The sequence below is a fragment of the Canis lupus genome, chromosome 37 (assembly GCF_011100685.1).
Source record: "Canis lupus familiaris isolate Mischka breed German Shepherd chromosome 37, alternate assembly UU_Cfam_GSD_1.0, whole genome shotgun sequence".
Classification (NCBI taxonomy): Eukaryota; Metazoa; Chordata; class Mammalia; order Carnivora; family Canidae; genus Canis; species Canis lupus.
The window spans coordinates 11,899,857-11,918,647 of NC_049258.1; the positions used below are offsets into that span (position 1 = coordinate 11,899,857).

Consider the following 18,791-nt stretch of genomic DNA (forward strand, 5'->3'; position numbering starts at 1 on the left):
CATCTTCTCTATGTGTAAGGTTAGGCTGTGTATTTGAGACTTTTCTTGCTTCTTAAAGAAGGCCTATTTTGGTATATTCTTTACTCTGGACCACTTTTGCTGTATCCCAAAGGTTTTGAAGTGTTGTGTTTTCACATTCGTTTCCATGAGTTTTTAAAATTCTTCTTTAATTTACTGGTGGACCCATTCATTCTTTCATAGGATGTTCTTTAACCTATTTGTATTTGTATTTGTATTTGTATTTGTATTTGTATTTGTAGTCCTTCCAAATTTTTTCTTGTGGTTGACTTCAAGCTTAATAGCTTTGTGTTCTGAAAATATGCATGGTATGATCTCAGTCTTTTTTGTACTAGTGGAGTCCTGATTTGTGAGCCAGTATGTGATCTATTCTGGAGAATGTTCTATGTGCACTTAAGAAGAATGTGTATTTTGCTGCTTTAGGTTGGAATGCTCTGGGGACACCTGGGTGTCTCAGTGGCTGAGCATCTGCCTTCGGCTCAGGTCATTGTCCCGGGGTCCTGGGATCGAGTTCCACATCAGGCTCCCCCCTTCTCCCTCTGCCTGTGTCCCTGCCCTTCTCTTTGTGTCTTTCATGAATAAATAAATAAAATGTTTTTTTTAAAAAAGGATGGAATGCTCTGTATGTATCTCTGAAGTCCCTCTGATCCAGTATGACATTCATACCCTTGTTTCCTTGTTGCTCTTCTGCTTAGATGATCTGTCCATTGCTGTGAGTGGGGGTGTTAAAACTCCCTACTGTTACTGTATTATTGACAGTGATTTCCTATAAGTTTGTTATTAATTGATTTATGTATTTGGCTGCTCCCATGTTAGGGGCATAGCTATTTATACATGTTAGATCTTCTTGTTGGATAGACTCCTTTATTATGATATAGTGTCCTTCTTCACTTCTTATTACAGTCTTTGGTTTAAAATCTAATTTGTCTGACATAGGATGGTTACCCCAGCTTTCTTTTGCTGTCCATTAGCATGACAAGTGGTTTTCCACCCCTTCATTTTCAATCTGGAGGTGTTTTTGGATCTGAAATGAGCCTCTTAAGCACCATATTGATTGATCTTGTTTTTTATCCATTCTGATACCCTTTGTCTTTTGATTAGAGCATTTAGCCCATTTACAGCAAGTCACTATTAAAAGATATTAATTTAGTGCCATTGCATTACCTGTAAAGTCACTGTTCCTGTAGATTTTCTCTATTCCTTTCTGGTGTTTGTTACTTTTGGTCTTTCTGCTTAAAGAGCCCCATTTAATCTGAGTTGGTTTAGTGTTCACAAATTCCATTAGTTTTTGTTTGTCTTGCAAACTCTATCTCTCCTTCTATTCTGAATGACAGCAATGCTGGATAAAGTATTCTTGGCTGCATATTTTTCCTCTTTGGCTTGTTGAATATATCAGACCAGTCCTTTCTCACAGGCCAGGTCTCTGGAAAGGTCTGTTGCGAGCCTTAATGTGTCTACCCTTATAGGTTAAGGGCCTCTTGTTCTGAGCTGCTTTCAGGATTTTTTCTTTATTGTTGTAATTTGTAAGTTTCACTATAATATATCATGATGTTGATGTATTTTTGTGATTTCTGTGCCTCTTGAATTTGAATGCCTGTTTCCTTCTTCAGATTAGGGAAGTTCTCAGCTCTAATTTGTTCAAATAAACCTTCTGTCCCTTTTTTTCCATTCTTCTTCTGGAATTTCTATAATACAGATATTATTTTATTTTTTTGGAATCACTGAGTTCCCTAAGTCTACCTTTGTTATCTAATAGTTTTCTTTCCCTCTTCTTTTCAGCTTCATTATTTTCTATAATTTTATATTCTGTATCATTGATTCTCTCTTCTGCTCTGTCATTCTTGGTTTTTTTTTTAAGATTTTTTCATTTATTCATGAGAGACAGAGCAAAAGAGAGAGAGAGAGAGAGAGAGAGGGAGAAGCAGGCTCCATGCAGGGAGCCCATTGCTGGACTTGATCCTGGGACTTCAGATCACTCCCTGGGCTAAAGGCAGGCACTAAACCGCTGAGCCACCCAGGAATCCTCCTGTTGTTTATATGGCATCCACTTGGGTCTGTATCTCAGCTATCACATTAATTTTGGCCTGACTACATTTTAGTTCTTTTATCATTATACTATAGTAAGGGATTCTCTTGTGTCTTCTATGCTTTTTTCAAGTCCAGTTAGTATCTTTAAAATTGTTGTTTTAAATTCTAGTTCATATATCTATCTTATACCTATAGTGAATATACCTGGTTGTGAGTATGACTTCTTTTTCTTTCTTTTGGAGTGAATTTCTCTGTCTTGTCATTTTGTCCAGAAAAGAAAGGAAGGAAGAAAAAAAACAACAATAACAACGACAACAGAAAGAACAGAAAAAAACTAAATCCTGGGTGTGTTTTAGTTTTAGTCTGCTTATTTAAAGAAACTATGTACCAAAATAAAGCAAAGCAAAACAAAAAAAATATATGTATACGAAAAAAAATATGTATACATAAATATAATGAAAGGGAAGTAGAGATAAAACATATGTATAGAATACTAAAATAAAAATTTAAAAAGAATTAAAGTAACTGGAAAAAATAAAATTACTGAAAAAATAATAAGGACTAAAGAATAAAAATACAAAGAATGCTAGGTACTGTTTTCCCCTACAGCTGAAGTTCTTCAGTCGTCTTTGATCAGTAGACTTGGTGCAAGCAAGTTGTTTGTGCTGGTGTTCTGAGAGAGTGGCCCCCTTGTTCTGATTCTTGGGTGGGCTTGTCCTAGTACAAATGAGCCTCTATTGCACAGGGGAGCAGGTTTTGGTGTAAGTGACTCCAGGCTCCACTGGGTGGCGCTCTTTTGCTCCCTGAAGACTCACCGTGATTGAGCAGGAAGAATATGGTGGTGCCCTGCTCTCTAGCCGCAGAATTGAAAATTATACCTTCCTATTCTTCAGTAAGGCCTCACAGAAAGCAATCTATCATTTTTGTCTCTCCCTTTGTTATCAGAAATCTCTGTGTTCACCCTCCTTACGCCCAGCCTTCTTTATCTCAGGCACGTGATTGAGTTTCAAAACTCCAAAGTTTAGGGACTCCCACAGCCAGAATCTGTGCTGATCCCTCCCAGGATGGTCTTGCCATCCTTGTGCCTTTTATGGGACCTGTCCCAGGAAAGCAGTCACTTGGTAATGCAGTGGCTCAGTTTATAGCAACATAGAGCAGAAAGCCGGCACTTAGACTTGCTGTTGTCTGCTGGCTTCTGCACTCCTATACCTGGGAGCTGTGCTGCACTTAGGCACCACTCATTCTTCTTGTGACCCCAGGGATCCTCAGGCCACGCCGTCACACCTGGGATTCTGTCCTACTTCACCACCTGAACACCTTTAATTTAAGCCAGGAACATCCCCTGCTGTAGCAGTCTTCTGTACTTTCTGATTTTGCATTCAGCTGCTTAGAATACTTTGCAGTAGCCTCCTTAAGCAGGCTCCTTTCCCACCACTGTATCCTCAGTTCTATCACACTGGATTCAAGTCTCTGCACCTACTACCTTCCAAACAATGGTTGCTTTTCTACTTGTGGACTTGTACCGTTTGTTTTCTCAGACCTCCACTTGATTTCTTGGTTGCTCAGAATGATATGATACCTATCTAGCTGAATGATATAATAACTGTGTAGTTGTATTGAGGGAGGAGACAAATCTAGGGTCCCCCTACCCCTCTGCCATCTTAATTCCCAGTGAGACTTTGATTAAAAATAAAGTGAGTAATACTTACATGGATTGAAAGCTAAATATTGAAGTACTATGGCTGTCATATATTCTGTAATCTAATTTGTGATGGAGGTAGAAAAATCTTCTTTAGATGGAATTCTGTTTTGCATTTTAATTATGCCTTTTGCATGTTAATTTGATTTGCTATTGTTATTTGTAAAGGTAACACTATTCTATGTTGCTGACACTTTTAAAGTTAGGGAAAAATTTATTTGAAAACAAATGCAGCAATATTTATAATTTGATTCTGATAGTATTGACATTTGATCTTATTTCAGGAAATAAGGATTCACCTGTATAAATTTTGACTTTTGAATGATTCATTTAATTTTACCAAATATTTATTAAGCCTCTATCATACTTAATATACTATCCTAGGTATTGAAAATTCAAAAATGAATAGGACTTGTTTTCTGATTTTAAGATACTTTTTGCCTAACGGTGCGGGTGCCTGGCTAGGTCAGTCAGTGGAGTGTACAACTCTTGATTCAGGGGTGTGAGTTCAAGTCCTACACTGGTGTAGAGATTACTTTAAAAAAAAATCTTAAATAAAAAGGATACTCATTGCCTCGTTGGACAAGATGGACCACAAACAACTACGTACTACAATAGAGAGAAATAAGTACTAAAAATTACTAAACAAAGCAATGTGCTGGTGAAAATAATAAAAGAGTAATTAATCCTGGCTTAGAAATTCAAGACAGATGTCAGTAAGAAAAACTTTAAAGTAGAAGTAGGGTTTCTCTAGAAATGAATAGGGGTAAGAACTGCTGAGGGAGTAATCTGAGCAATGGCCTAGAATTGTCAACAGTTGCATGGTATGTAATCCATTGTATCTAGAGCCCAGTATGTATGAAGGAATACAGTGAGAGATGTCTTAATATAGTTATAGAATTATTTTTTCTTAAAATTTATTTGAAGGAACCACATCCTCCTAGATTGTCAGCAGAAGAAGCAGTGCAAAGGCAGACCAAAACGGACACTTCAACCTTAAACCTATTTCAACACCTCTCTGAACTCAAGTCATTTTTTATAGAGGTAATATCCAATTTGGTAATATCAAAGCATTGTGTATTCTATACACCTATCTGTGTTCCTTTTATTCTCTAAAGTGCGGGGTGGGGGGTCATAATATTTAATCCAAAATAGTAGACAACGTTTCAATAATATGCTTAGATTTTTGAAACAATCGTGTTGGAAGATTTTGCTTGCTGGCTGAGTGGTAGTCAACTATTTCTCTTGGATTTCTTCTGTTTCACATTTTCCTGATAAGGAAGAATAAATTATTTGATTTAAATTGCTTTTTATGACAGCTAAAATGATATGTGGAGGGAGTTAAAATAACTCGTAATTATAGTGTCTGCTCATTTATAAGATACTGCTCAATAAGTCAGATTGTTAATTGCTAATATCAGAAAGAATAATCAAGTAAAACAAGATAGTTAATGCTATAATTGAAAGAGTACTTTAAATTCAAATGTTTACATATTGAATTAATTTGGTTCAGAAGGTGAATATGAAATGCATTTATATCAATGAATTTGGTTAAGACAGATAATATTCTTGTCAAGAAGAAAAAGTGATGATAAAAAGTTATTAAGAATAATTTGGAGGGACGCCTGGGTGGCTCAGCGATTGAGCATCTGCCTTTGGCCCAGGGCATGATCCCGGGTACAGGGATCGAGTCCCACATAGAGCCTCCCTGTGGGGTGCCTTCTTCTCCCTCTGCCTGTGTCTCTGCTTCTCTGTGTCTCTCATGAATAAATAAATAAAATCTTTAAAAAAAAAAAGTGAATAATTTGGAAATGTGTGGAACAAGCAGTAACTCTCATGCAATACAATAGATGTTGATAAATTTGTCTTAAAGGGCTAGATAGTAAATATTTTGGACTTTGTAGTCAAAAGGCAGAATTACAAATGTTATATAGATGCATATATAACCACTTAAAATATAACCATTTAAAATATAAAATCCATTCTTAGCTTACCCACAGCCTCTAAAATAGGTGGTAGGCTGGACTTTGTACCACAGGCCAACTTTGCCAATTTCTGCATTAGAGCATCATTATAATGTGTTTCTTAGGTTCAGTATCATAGGAATTTTTTTTCATCATGACACAGGGTAGCTACCCCAGGATGAGTATTTGGAGCAGGATAAAGAACACAATAGATACCTTGGGTACTATTAATAATGTGTTGATCCTTTTTCATCATCATAAGAGAAGATACTTACCCACTCATTCATATGAAGAGAGAAAGCCTTTCTGTAGGTTATCTCTTCTTAGGTAAAATGGTGAAGAAAACAGAAGTAGCAGTAAAAGCAAGGGCCTAATAAATGAATTTCTTCAAACACCATGTTCATTTATGCTTGTTCAAATGTAGGTTGTTCTTCTCTTGATTCACAGAGTGAAAAGATAGGCACTAACTTTATATGGTTTATAATACATTATTTAATTCATATAAGGATCTTAGAACCTGGCAAATAGCCCAATAATGTTAGGTTATAATTTACCTAATAAATGTTAGGTATAATTTATGAACATATTGTTACATCAAAAAACTTAGTTCAAATCACTCTTCTCTTTCATGTTGTAATAAGATAATGAAGGTATTTTCTGAGGACTGTATTTTCTGGTCCTGTCATTTTAGCATTCCAGGATTGCATCAGTTAATGGAATAGATCTGCAAAAGGAAACTCAAAAGGAAATTCTATAAAAATATAACCAGTTGTTGTATTTGACTTACTTGAACAATATACTCTTATGTGGTCTATATTTTCTAATTTATATTCGTGTCAGTATGGCGTGGGAAAAGGAAAGATCCTAAATCATGGCTATTTTAAGTGGTTGACACCGCTTGGAATCTGCATTTCTGTTTTACTGCAGAGTAGTAGAATACAAGAAAATGATGGGTTTTAGGAATTTCAAGTATGCCACCCAAACATGATACAGTTCTTTTCCTACATTTTTTAACCTAACATTTTCTTAACTTTTTTTAAAAGTATATTTGACACATACTGTTACATTAGTTTCAAATGTACACCATAGTGATTCTTCTCCTTTTCTATACTTTGATTAAATGAAATATTTTGGTAGAGTACAATGCTATATTATAGGGTTCATTCACATTCAAAGAAATAGAAGTTTGCAATAACTTAATAAAGATAAGCAGAACCAGCCACTAAGCCTTTGTCTTTTATTTTATAGGGAATTAGTGATGGTGTTCCACTGATAAAGGCCATTGTCCCTAAAAATCAGTCTCGTTCTTTTATGTCTCAAGGCAGTCCTGAGTTACTGGTAAGTCGATTTATAGTTTTTCCACACTGCTATATCTGTATACATTACAACTTACAAAAACAAGAAAATAAATTTTTTGAAGACTTCTTAAAAAATAATAAAGAAGATTTTTTATGGAATTACCTTGATCAAATATAAAAATGTATTTTAAAGGGGCTCCTTGGTGATGCAGTCAGTTAAACATTCAACTCTTGGTTCTGTATCAGATCATGATCTCAGGGTTGTGAGATGGAACCCAGCAGCATAGGGCTCCACACTCAGCATGGAGTCTGCTTGAGATCCTCTCTCTCTCTCTTTCTCTCTCTCTCTCTCTCTCCCCCTCTCCCCTGCTTCCCCCCCCCTTGCATTTCATGCTCATGTTTTCTTTCTCTAAAAATAAATAAATCTTTTTTTTTTTAAAAAAGATGTATCTTCCAGCTATACAGCTTTTATTTCAAGTACTTAACTGTAATTTTTTTTTCTTTCATAAATGTGTCTCAATTTATTATTTGCTTTTGGTCAGTTTTTAGAACCAGAAATTGTTTTCATTTTTTTAAGTTTTCATTTTAAGTTTTAAATTCCAGTTAGTTAACATACAGTGCAATATTAGTTTCAGGAGCACAATATAGTGATTCAGCACTTTCTTACATCACTCAGTGCTCATTACAAAAGGTGTATTCCTTAATCCCCATTACCTATTAAACCCATCTCCCCACCCACCTCCCTTCTGGTAACCATCAGTTTGTTATCTATAATTAAGAGTCTGTTTATTGCTTTGCCTACCTCTCTCTTTATCCCTTTGCTCATTTGTTTCTTAAATTCCACATGTGAGTGAAATCATATGATTTTTGTTTTTCTTTTACTTATTTTGCTTAACATAATACTCTGTAGCTCCATCCATGTCATTGCAAACAGCAAGATTTTATTCTTTTTTATAGCTAATATTCCATTTTATACACATACACACAACATACCCCACATCTTCTTGACCCATTCATCAATTGATGGACGCTTGTTTTCTAAATTTGCTATTGTTGTAATGCTGCTATAAACATCAGGGTACATGTATCCCTTTAAATTAGTGCTTGTTATTGCTCTGTTCAAATTTTGTATTTCTTTCTATTTCAGCTTTGGCAATTTGTGTTTCTAGGAGTTTATCTGTTTCTTCCAGGTTGTGCAATTTGTTGGCATATAGTTTTTCATAATATTCTCTTATAGTTATTTGTATTTCTGTGGTGTTGGTAGTTATTTCTCCTCTCAAATTTGTGATTTTATTTATTTGGGTCCTTTTCTCTCTCTTTTTTTAAAGATTTATTTATTTTAGAGAGAACAAGCAAGGGGGGGATAGAGGAAGAGGGAGAGAATCTCCAGCTGACTGTCCACTGAGTGGGGGTCCTGATTGGGGCTGGATTTCACCACCCTGAGATCATGACCTGAGCCGAAATCAAGAGTTGGAGATTAAACTGATTGAGCCACCAGGCACCCATCCTTTTGATTTAGTCTGGCTAGAGGTGTTGTATTGGTTGTATTATTTTTTTCATATATCCAGCTCCTGGTTTCATTGATCTGTTCTTATTTTTTTAGTTTATCATTTATTTCTGCTTTAATCTCTTATTTCATTCCTTCTGCTCACTTTAGGCTTCTTCGTTGTCTTCTTTCTAGCTCCTTTAGGTATAAGGTTAGATTGAGATTCTCCTTGCTTCTTGAGGTGAACCTCTATTGGCTGTGTGCTTCCCTCTTAGTACCATTTTTGCTGCATCCTAAAAGTTTTAGACCATTATGTTTTCATTTTCAGTTGTTTCCATGTATTTTATTTCTTCCTTTATTTTCTGGTTGACCCATTCATTGTTTAGGAGCATGCTACTTAATCTTTAGTATTTGTGGTCTTTCCAGATTTTTTTTTCTTGAAGTTGACTTCTAGTTTCATAGCATTGTTCAGGTAGTTAACTGCAATTCTGAAGTTTATTTGGAATAATAAATATTGTGAAAATACCAGAAAATGTTGTATAAGAAAAATAGGATATAGCATCAGCTATTACAATATAGCATAAGCCAGTAAAAGAATGAAAATGAGAAATAATACAGAACTGATTAAGGTATACACGCATGACATAGTGAGTACTTTACTTGAATTTTATAATTTAATCTACCTAACGGTCCTGTGAGATAGGCACTATTATTATTTCCCTTCTACAGATAAGAACTTAAAATTCAGAAGCAATTTGCTCAAAGTCATAGAGCTAGCAAGTAAGAGATGTGGGACTCAGGCACATGGACCAAACCTAGGTTTGTCTTATTCTCATTTTGTCATGCACAAATTATAAGAATAGAGTATAGCACAGGGAACAGTAAAGATTATTTTTCTAATTATGCATATTGTATATTTACTTAGAAAAAAAGGTCTAGAAAGATATACTTTTTAAAAGTGCCTTTCAATGGTAGAATTCTTGTGACTTTCACCTTCAATACTTGTATCTCTTTATTTCTTTTTTGGTAATCTGTTTTATAATCAATAAGGGGGGAAAACTTTTCATTTAAATTTTTATTTTTATTTTTTTATTTTTTTTATGTGTACATAATCATTTATTGCAGCATTGTTTATAACACTAAAAATTTGAGAAACAATGAATCCATTCCACAGTAGCTTGTTAAATAAGTTACAGTGCATCCATCCATTTAGTGTTTAGTCATTAAAAATGCTTGAGAAGGAAAGGTCATGTTATTGACTTAAAATAACCAGATACACAACCATGTATCTGCGTTGGATGGATCTCTCTTCTCTTTCACATATACACACAGATACATACACAGATACACATAAATGTTTTGAGTCATATAAAAAGCATGTTTGGAAGAATCTTCAATATGTTGAAAAGAGTAGTAATATTTAAAGATGTAATTTCAAGTGATTTTCAACATTTTTCTGCTTAATTTGAATATTATTTTCTAAATGAGCTCACTTCATTTTGATGATCCCAATAAAAAGGTTTAATTATTTAGAGGTAGAATAGAAGATTCAGCAGAAGACCAATTAGATAGTATCTGACTTGGGGAAAAATGCAAAAAAAAAAGCAGACAAATTAACATCTTAAAATAGTCAATAAACTGAAGGAATCCTTATAGTTCAGAGTGACCCATATTTTAAAATAAAAGTGCATCCAAAGACCCCTAAATATGGAAAATATCAATAATAAAAATTTGAAATATATGAGGAAAGAGGATATAAGGGCAGGAAACCAGAATGCTATTTCAATTTACAAATAAGAAAGTACTTAGGAAAGATACATACAGAATATAAGTAATTTCCAATGTATATGGTTTAGCTCAGAAATCCAAAAAAGATATTTAGCTTTGAGTAATGCCTAGTAGTATCAAAGTATTCTTGCTCAGAAATCTAGAATTAATGGCTTTTTCTTCATTTTTAAAATCCTTCACTATATCACATCTTTATTTGAAAATTCTTTAGGACTTAACACCTCACTTTCATTTCCAAGTGATAGATTCAATATTTATGTTTACACCTACCTTTGAAGGTGCTCTTGGATCTTTATTTTTACTTCCATTACTTTTGCTAATATTTCATTTTCATTTTTAAAAGAATATTCAGTATAAGGGGCATCTGTGTGGCTCAGTTGGTTAAGCCTCTGACTCTTGATTTTGGCTCAGGTCATAATCTCAGGGTTGTGAGATCAAACCCTGCATCAGGCTCCATGCTCAGCGGGGGAGTTGGCTTGGGATTCTCTCTTTCACTCTGCCCTTCCTCCCTGCACTCGTGTATGTGCTTGCTTGCTCGCTCTCTTGCTCTCTCTCTCAAATAAATTTTTAAAAAATTCACTGTAACTATCACTAAGAAGAAAGAGCTTAACAATTTGCCATAACTTCTACTTATTTATGTTCTAAATTATATATGTCATATTTTTATGACTTGACTTCTAATTTCTTCTGATTGCCAACTAATAGATGCTAGTAAACTTGGAGAAATAATGAGGAAAACTATCTCACTAAAGAAAGATACGGGGGCACTTGGGTGGCTCAGTTGGTTAAGCATTGACTTTGGCACAGGTCATGATTTTATGGTCCTGGGATCAAGCCTCATGTTGGGCTCCCCACTCAGTAGGGAGTCTACTTGTCCCTCTCCCTGTGCCCCCTCCCCATGCTCGTGTTCTCCCTCTTTCTTTGTCTCTCATATAAATAAATAAAATCTTTTAAAAAGAGAGAGAAAGATACATTGGACAACTTTTCTTGCCATAAGTTATGAGATAAGCTAAAAATAAAGATAAGAATAAACAAAAAGCTTTTTCTATTTTAAGACTTTATTAATTATTATTATTAAGACTTTATGCAGGGCACCTGGTTGGTTCAAGGTAGAGCGTATGATTTCAGGGTTGTGAGTTTTGAGCCCCACATTGGGTATAGAGATTACTTAAAAATAAAATCTTAAAAAAGAATGAATTTTTTGTTTAAGTACAGAATCCCACATTATTCCTTAAGTGATAAATGCTAATATCATGGGAGCATTTGGCTATTTTGTGCTGCTTTGTTTAATCTTTTATTTCATTTTTGTCTTCATCTGTTCTTTTTCAGGTAACAGTAAGCATGAATTATGTTCTTGGAACCCATGGATGGCTGCCTTATGACAGAAACATTTCTAATTACTTTACATTCATCAAAGATCAAACTGTAACAAATCCAAAGTAAGTAAATGAACATTTAAAGCAAAACAGGTAGCAGCTGATAACCTTATTGCCAGGAAAAACAACTAGATTGATTGGTGTTGTTTTGAAAATCATATGGTAGACATGCAGATTTTCTTCTCTCTTTTCTTCCTTCCCTCTTTACCTTTTCCTGACTTGCTTACTGGCTGAAGGATAAAATAATTTCTGTAAGTAATGGAAACAGAAAATATTAGGAATACTTTTTAGGCTTAATTGTATTTTTATTGTACAATGTTATTTATAAATAAGCCTTGTGTGTTTTATATAAGAATTTATTCTTTACCTTAGTTAAATTTTTAAATATATAAAAGTTATGTTTTAAAGTCATTACTCTACATTTTAAATTAAGGTCATTACTCGGAGTCCATTACTCCAAGTCGTTTTATCTGTATGTTTATTACGAGCAATGTTTTTTTTTTCCTTCTTATCTCACACAGGACTTAGTACTGTTGGGCTTGGCACAAAACATGCCATCAGCAAATTAATATTGAATAATAAAGTTCTAGAGCTGAACTCTCAGAATTGGCCCTCATTCTCTGTACACACACTGAAGTACAATCACTTCTTTGTGTCTTTCTGTGAAAGCTAGATTAGCTGACCTCACAGGTATTTACTTAATTAGGAAGCAGATAAATACCATATACTTGCTTTAGTTTGAGTGAAGTATCTTCATGATACTTCATGAAGAATCTTCATGAGTATTGTTAGATACACATTTATCTGCTTGTGCAGTAGATTTCTGGTTTCAGTTGATTTCCAACTTTCCTCATCCTTTCATATCCTTATCTTGTCCTTTATACTTTGATAACTACCATTTATAGAATTGAGGTCTCACTGAATTGGCTTTGAAAGTCAAGATTTAAATCCTTTTCACACCTTCACCAGTCTCAATTTCTTCAGCTTAACCCTTGAGACTATTTGTTAGGTATCTTTTAATGTAATGCGAAATATGAATACAATTAATGTGTTTTCTGGAAGTCTTTATCATTCATTAATGGACATTTCAAATTGAACAGTTGAATAGATTTATTTTTCTTTCAGAGAAATTTAAGAAATAGTTGATATCAGTCTAAGTGATCTTTTAAGGAAAAGTCTAATATTTAATTGTGTTCACAGAACTCAGCGTAGTATGAATGGTCCTTTTGCTCCAGGGCTGGAGATCACTTCTAAGCTATTCATAGTATCACATGATGCGAAGTTGCTTTTCAGTGCTGGACACTGGGATAATAGCATTCAAGTGATGTCACTTACAAAAGGCAAAGTTATTTCACACAATATCAGACACATGGGTAAGTACTAACTTTTTTCCCTCAAAAAAGAAGTTTTTCTATTTCTTCTAAATACAAAGGCAGCACATGCTCCTATAAAAATCATTAAAATTAACCTTCAAAGTTGAGTGAACTTCTTGAAGAGCAGTGCTATGAACATTATATGCTTTAAGAGTATTTAATAAGGGATGCCTGAGTGGCTCAATTGGTTAAACATCTACCTTTGGCTCAGGTCATGATCTCAGAGTCTGGGATGGAGCCCTACATCAGACTCCCTACTCAACAGGGAGCCTGCTTCTCCCTCTCCTCACCACTTGTGTTCTCTCTCACTGTCTCTGTTGCTATCTCTGTCTCACACTCTCAAATAAATACAATTTTATTTATTTTTTATAAATAAAATTTTAAAAAGTATTTAATGTATTTGGGGTATACTAAATGCTGTACAAATTAAATATCTGAATGATGTTAGGCTAAGTCTTTTTAACCTTTTTTTTGTAAAGATTTTATTTATTCATTTGACACAGAGACAGAGAGTATAAGCAGGGGAAGTGGCAGGCAAAGGGAGAGGAAAGAGTAGGCTCCTCGCTGAGCAGAGAGCTCGACAAAGGGCTTGATCCCAGGACCCTGGAACCATGTCCTAAGCCAAAAGCAGATGCTTAACTGACTGAGTCACCCAGGCACCCCAGACTAAGTCTTTTTTAAAAAATTGGTTGATAACAGGGTCCCTGGGTTGGCTTAGTCAGTTGAGCATCCAACTCTTGATTTCTGCTCATGTCATGATCTCAGAGTCCTGGGATCAAGCCCTTCGTCAGTCTCTGCACTCAGCAGGAATCTGCTTAAGATTCTCTACCTCTCCCTCTCTCTCAAAATAAATCCTTAAAACATAAAAATAAAAGTTCTTGTTCTTCAAATAAGAATTTTAAGACAAAAAGGGTAAAAAAACCTCTCATAGTTGAATAAGACATCACCTGCCTTATTAGTTAACAGTTATACATGAGAGAGATAAATTATTGTAGTTTATCCTGGTGCTTCTTAGTGTTTCAGCCTTCAGTATAAGAATAAAACATCATGGGGGCACCTGGTGGCTAAGTTGGTTAAGCATCCAACTCTTGATTTTGGCTCAGGTCATGATCTCAGTGTTGTGAGATTGGCCCAGGTCAGGCTCTGTGCTGGGCATGGAGCCTGTTTAAGGTTCTCTCTCTCTCTCTCTCCCTCTCCCTCAGTTCCTCTCTCCCTCCATTCTCTCTTTCAAAACAAAACAAAACATTGTATAGATTTTCCACTAATAAACCTATTAGGAAAGGGAAATGGAGTCTGCTACTATGCTACACTGGTGGCTCCTGAGATGCCACTTAGCATCTAACTGAGCCACCCAGGCCCCTAAAAATAAAATCTTTAAAAAAAAATACTGCTGCTTTCCTGTGACAGCCTTTTCCATTGCCATTCTTATATTTCTCCTGCTAAACCAACTGATTTAGTAATAGTTTGAACATAAACTAAAATTGCCCTTATAGTTCTATTCCAGCAAAACGACACTATTTCATTTTTTGTAATTCTTTTTTTCTTACAGATATTGTGACTTGTTTAGCTACAGATTACTGTGGAATACATTTGATTTCTGGTTCCAGAGACACTACGTGTATGATATGGCAAATAACACAACAGGTAGTTACACATTGTCTTCCTTTTTGGGGGAACCACTATAAATCATAGATTAATAATTTTCATCAACCATATTGTACTCTTATAATGTTGCTTCAAGGAAGTGTTGTTTTTCTTTACGGCATTTAGGTTTTTTACTTAACAGGCTTTCCTCTACCCCAAATTTGTTAAAATAAATCTCTAAAATTTTTCTTGTAACATTTTTCTTGCTTTATTTTTTACATTTTAATCTTTAATCCATTGGTAATTAATTTTTCTATAATTTTAATATAGAATAAGAGTATTAGATATATACTATATAGTATACATGATAGAGTATAGAATATATATAATACATATTTTATAATAATATAGAATATTAAAATATATGGTTTTATGTACTGCTGGGTGGAAAGTCATTATGGCAGCATAAATGATTACCCAGTGAATTGGATCTTTTTCTGGATTCCCTGTATTTTACACTTACTTAGTTCTACGGCAACAACAGAATGTTTTCATTTTAGTAGTTTAATGTTTGGTGAAACAAATTTCTGTGTTGCCTTATAAAAAATGTTTTCAGCTATTTTAAAATTAGTGTTTATTCTTCCATATGAATTTTACAACTTTTTAAACCATATCATCCTCAAAAAACTCCATTTTAGTCTTGATGAAATTGTATTTTACTTACATGTTAATTTGGTATGGGTTGACATTTTTATAATCATGCCTATCCAGGAATAGAAAATACCTTTCGTATTTGTTTCAGTTCTTTTTTTAATGTCCTTCAACAAAAAAATCTTTTGGTAATTTTTTCCCATAGATTCTGTACTTTTTAAAGTTTATTTCTAATTATCATAATCCTCTTAATATTTTTAAATTCACTTTTCTTCTACTTCATTATAAAAAAATCTATTGATTTCTATATAGTTATCTAATTGATTTACCAAATCTTACCTCATCCTTATAATTATTGGTATTTTTTAGATTTTCTGAAAATAGATACAGTTTATGATGTGAAATAAAGGTGGATTTATCTTTTCAAGTATACTTATGATTTCATTTTCTTATTTTGTTACATTATTAGCTAATAATGCAGTAGAGTAAGAAAATTAGAGTGAGCACCCTAACATTTGATTTTGATGAAAATGCCTTCACTCTTGTGCCATTTAGTGTACCGTTTGCTATTGCACTTCACTATATATTGTTTTTCGGTTGTGTTTTTTTGTATATAACTAGTTACATTTCTTCTGTGTTTTTCTTTTGGTAGCTTTTTAGTAAAATTTCATTACAAAAATAGTGCATTTTTGCATTTGTCGTGTTAATCTCTTCCAATATCTTTCTCCTAGCATCTTTAAAAAAAAATTTAAAAGATACAGGGGCACTTGGTGGGCTCAGTCGATAGAGCGTGTAACCCTTGATCTCAGAGTTGTCTCTGCCTCTCTCTCTGTCTCTCTCATAAATAAATAACTAAAATCTTAAATAAATAAATAATTTCTTTAAATAAAGTAATTCTATAAAATAAGTCACAGAGATACAGCATAGGGAACATAATTAATATAACATAGTATGTTTACAGATAACTACACTTAACATGGTAAGCATTGCATAGTTTATAGAATTGTTGAATCATTGTTGTATACCTGAAAGTAATGTAACATTTTGTCACCCAAAAAGAAAGAAAGAAAAAAAAAGTATTCAGAGATAGAATACAAAAAGTTTTGGGTTTTTTTTAGATTTTATTTATTTATTCATGAGAGAGGGAGAGAGACAGAGGCTGAAGGAGAAGAAGGCTCCCTGTGGGGAGCCCGATGAGGGACTTGATTCCAGGACCCCAGGAGATCATAACCTGAGCTGAAGGCAGACCCTCAACCACTGAGCTACCCAGGTGTCCTCAAAAAGTTTATTTGTAATTAAGGGAGAACAAATCTGTAGATGAAAAGGGCAAATAATATACCTGTTAAAGTTAATCCAAAGCAATCAACCTTGAAACTATTCAGATTAAGTTTTGAAGCTTCATAAGACAGAATAATTTGAGACTCCAAGGAGAAACACAGGAATGAGTCCTATTGTGAATAGATGGCTGTGGTGTAAGAAGAAGTTGCAGTGTTAGTTTATGATTAGACTTATTTGAATATAGTATAAACCTTTTTGTAGAAAACAGCCTAATAGAAAATTAACCTTTGCTTCTCTTCTAATACTAGGGAGGTGTTCCTGTGGGCTTAGCATCTAAACCCTTTCATATTCTGTATGGACACACTGATGAGGTATTGAGTGTCGGCATCAGCACTGAACTAGACATGGCAGTGTCAGGATCAAGGGTAAGATTTCACCTTTAAGAAATGCTCATTTTGGGGGATCCCTGGGTGGCTCAGCGGTTTGGTACCTGCCTTTGGCCAAGAGCATGATCCTGGGGTCCTGGGATTGAGTCCCGCCTCAGGCTCCCTGCATGCCCCACATGGAGCCTGCTTCTCCCTCTGCCTGTGTTTCTGCCTTTCTTTCTGTCTCTCAAGAATAAATAAATAAAGAAAATCTTTCAAAAAAAAATGCTCATTTTCTGGTGCACCTGAGTAGCTCAGTCATTTAAGTGTCCAACTCTTGATTTTGGCTAAGGTCATCATCTCAGGGTCGTGAGATCAAGCCCCACCCTGGGTTCCATGCTCAGTGGGGAGTTACCTTGAGATTTTCTCTCTCCCCTTCTCCTCTGCTCCTCCCCCCTAATCTGTCTGTCTCTCAAGATAAATAAATCTTAAAAGAAAAAAAAGAGGGGAATAATAAATAATAAATAATAGTGAAAGGGAATAGAAAGGAAGGGAGAAGAAATGGGTAGGAAATATCAGAAAGGGAGACAGAACATAAAGACTCCTAACTCTGGGAAACGAACTAGGGGTGGTGGAAGGGGAGAGGGTGGGGGGTGGGGGTGAATGGGTGACGGGCACTGAGGGGGGCACTTGACGGGATGAGCACTGGGTGTTATTCTGTATGTTGGCAAATTGAACACCAATAAAATTTTATTATTAAAAAAAAAAAGAGGGCGCCTGGGTGGCTCAGTGGTTGGGTGTCTGCCTTTATCTCAGGTCGTGATCCTGGAGTCCCAGGATCGAGTCCCGCATCAGGCTCCCTGCAAGGAGTCTGCCTGTGTCTCTGCTTATGTCTGTGTCTTTCATGAATAAGTAAATAAAATCCTTAAAAAAAGAGAGAAAGAAATGCTGATTTTTCCTACAAATTAAGAAGCAGTATTTGTATTTAAATATTTTCATGCTTGCTTTGGAGGCACATACGCTAAAATTGGGATGATAATTTTTTCCTAGAGGAATGGATAAAAGGATAGGAATTCTTTATTGTTGGTGTAGGACTTTTTGCAGAAGTAGCATAACACAGAAGGAAAAAAACTTAAAGAGACTGGATTATGTTTTGGTATTTTACTGGTCTTGTTAGTTAAGGAAAGAGGGCATCTTACGAAATGGAATACTATTTCAAATTTCAGGATTGGAATTTTTTCTGATACATGTGTCCTTGGTAAAATAATAATTTTCTGAGTTCCTTTCCTATATTTATTTATCCAGCCTCTTTCTTTTTTGTTGTTCTGTGTCTCTTTTTCATATTCTGATATTTTCTGTGTATAGGATGGCACTGTGATTATACATACAATTCAGAAAGGTCAATACATGAGGACTTTACGGCCACCTTGTGAGAGTTCTCTGCTCCTAACTGTTCCTAATTTGGCTATATCTTGGGAAGGACATATTGTCATCTATTCCTGCACTGAAGAAAAGACCAGTCTCAAGGTATATAACAGTTATATGCAGTACAGCTAGACTATCTATAAATCTGTCTTTTCCTTTCCATATTATACTGTATAATAAGCATTTTGATGAAAAACACTGTATTTTGAAAAGGATATTTTCCTTTTATTTTTCAATTTGTTCATTCCTTACCATTAGATGGACCCCTATCACAGTCTTGACCTCATTTTATATTTTGTCCTAGGGATGTCTAGTGACCTATATGTTATATAGGTCTTTTTGATTTCAAAAAGAATTTCTGGTTATGTGGGAACTCATAAGCGTAAGTGGAAATTATAACCAAATTAAATTATTTTTGTATAGGCTGTATATAAACAAATCATGAATTATGTTTACTT

At 34.6% G+C, this 18,791-nt stretch overlaps 1 protein-coding gene across 8 annotated transcripts in view; it reads left to right on the forward strand.

Moving 5' to 3' along the window:
• Positions 1-18,791, forward strand: part of NBEAL1 (neurobeachin like 1) — a 178,045-nt gene that overhangs the window by 146,288 nt on the left and 12,966 nt on the right. For all 8 annotated transcript variants that reach the window (XM_038585400.1, XM_038585404.1, XM_038585406.1 and 5 more), the window contains 7 exons: positions 4,673-4,789; positions 6,958-7,047; positions 11,611-11,720; positions 12,858-13,030; positions 14,580-14,674; positions 16,852-16,968; positions 18,274-18,435. In XM_038585400.1, the coding sequence (XP_038441328.1) occupies positions 4,673-4,789; positions 6,958-7,047; positions 11,611-11,720; positions 12,858-13,030; positions 14,580-14,674; positions 16,852-16,968; positions 18,274-18,435 (864 nt within the window). The remainder of the gene's footprint in view (positions 1-4,672; positions 4,790-6,957; positions 7,048-11,610; positions 11,721-12,857; positions 13,031-14,579; positions 14,675-16,851; positions 16,969-18,273; positions 18,436-18,791) is intronic.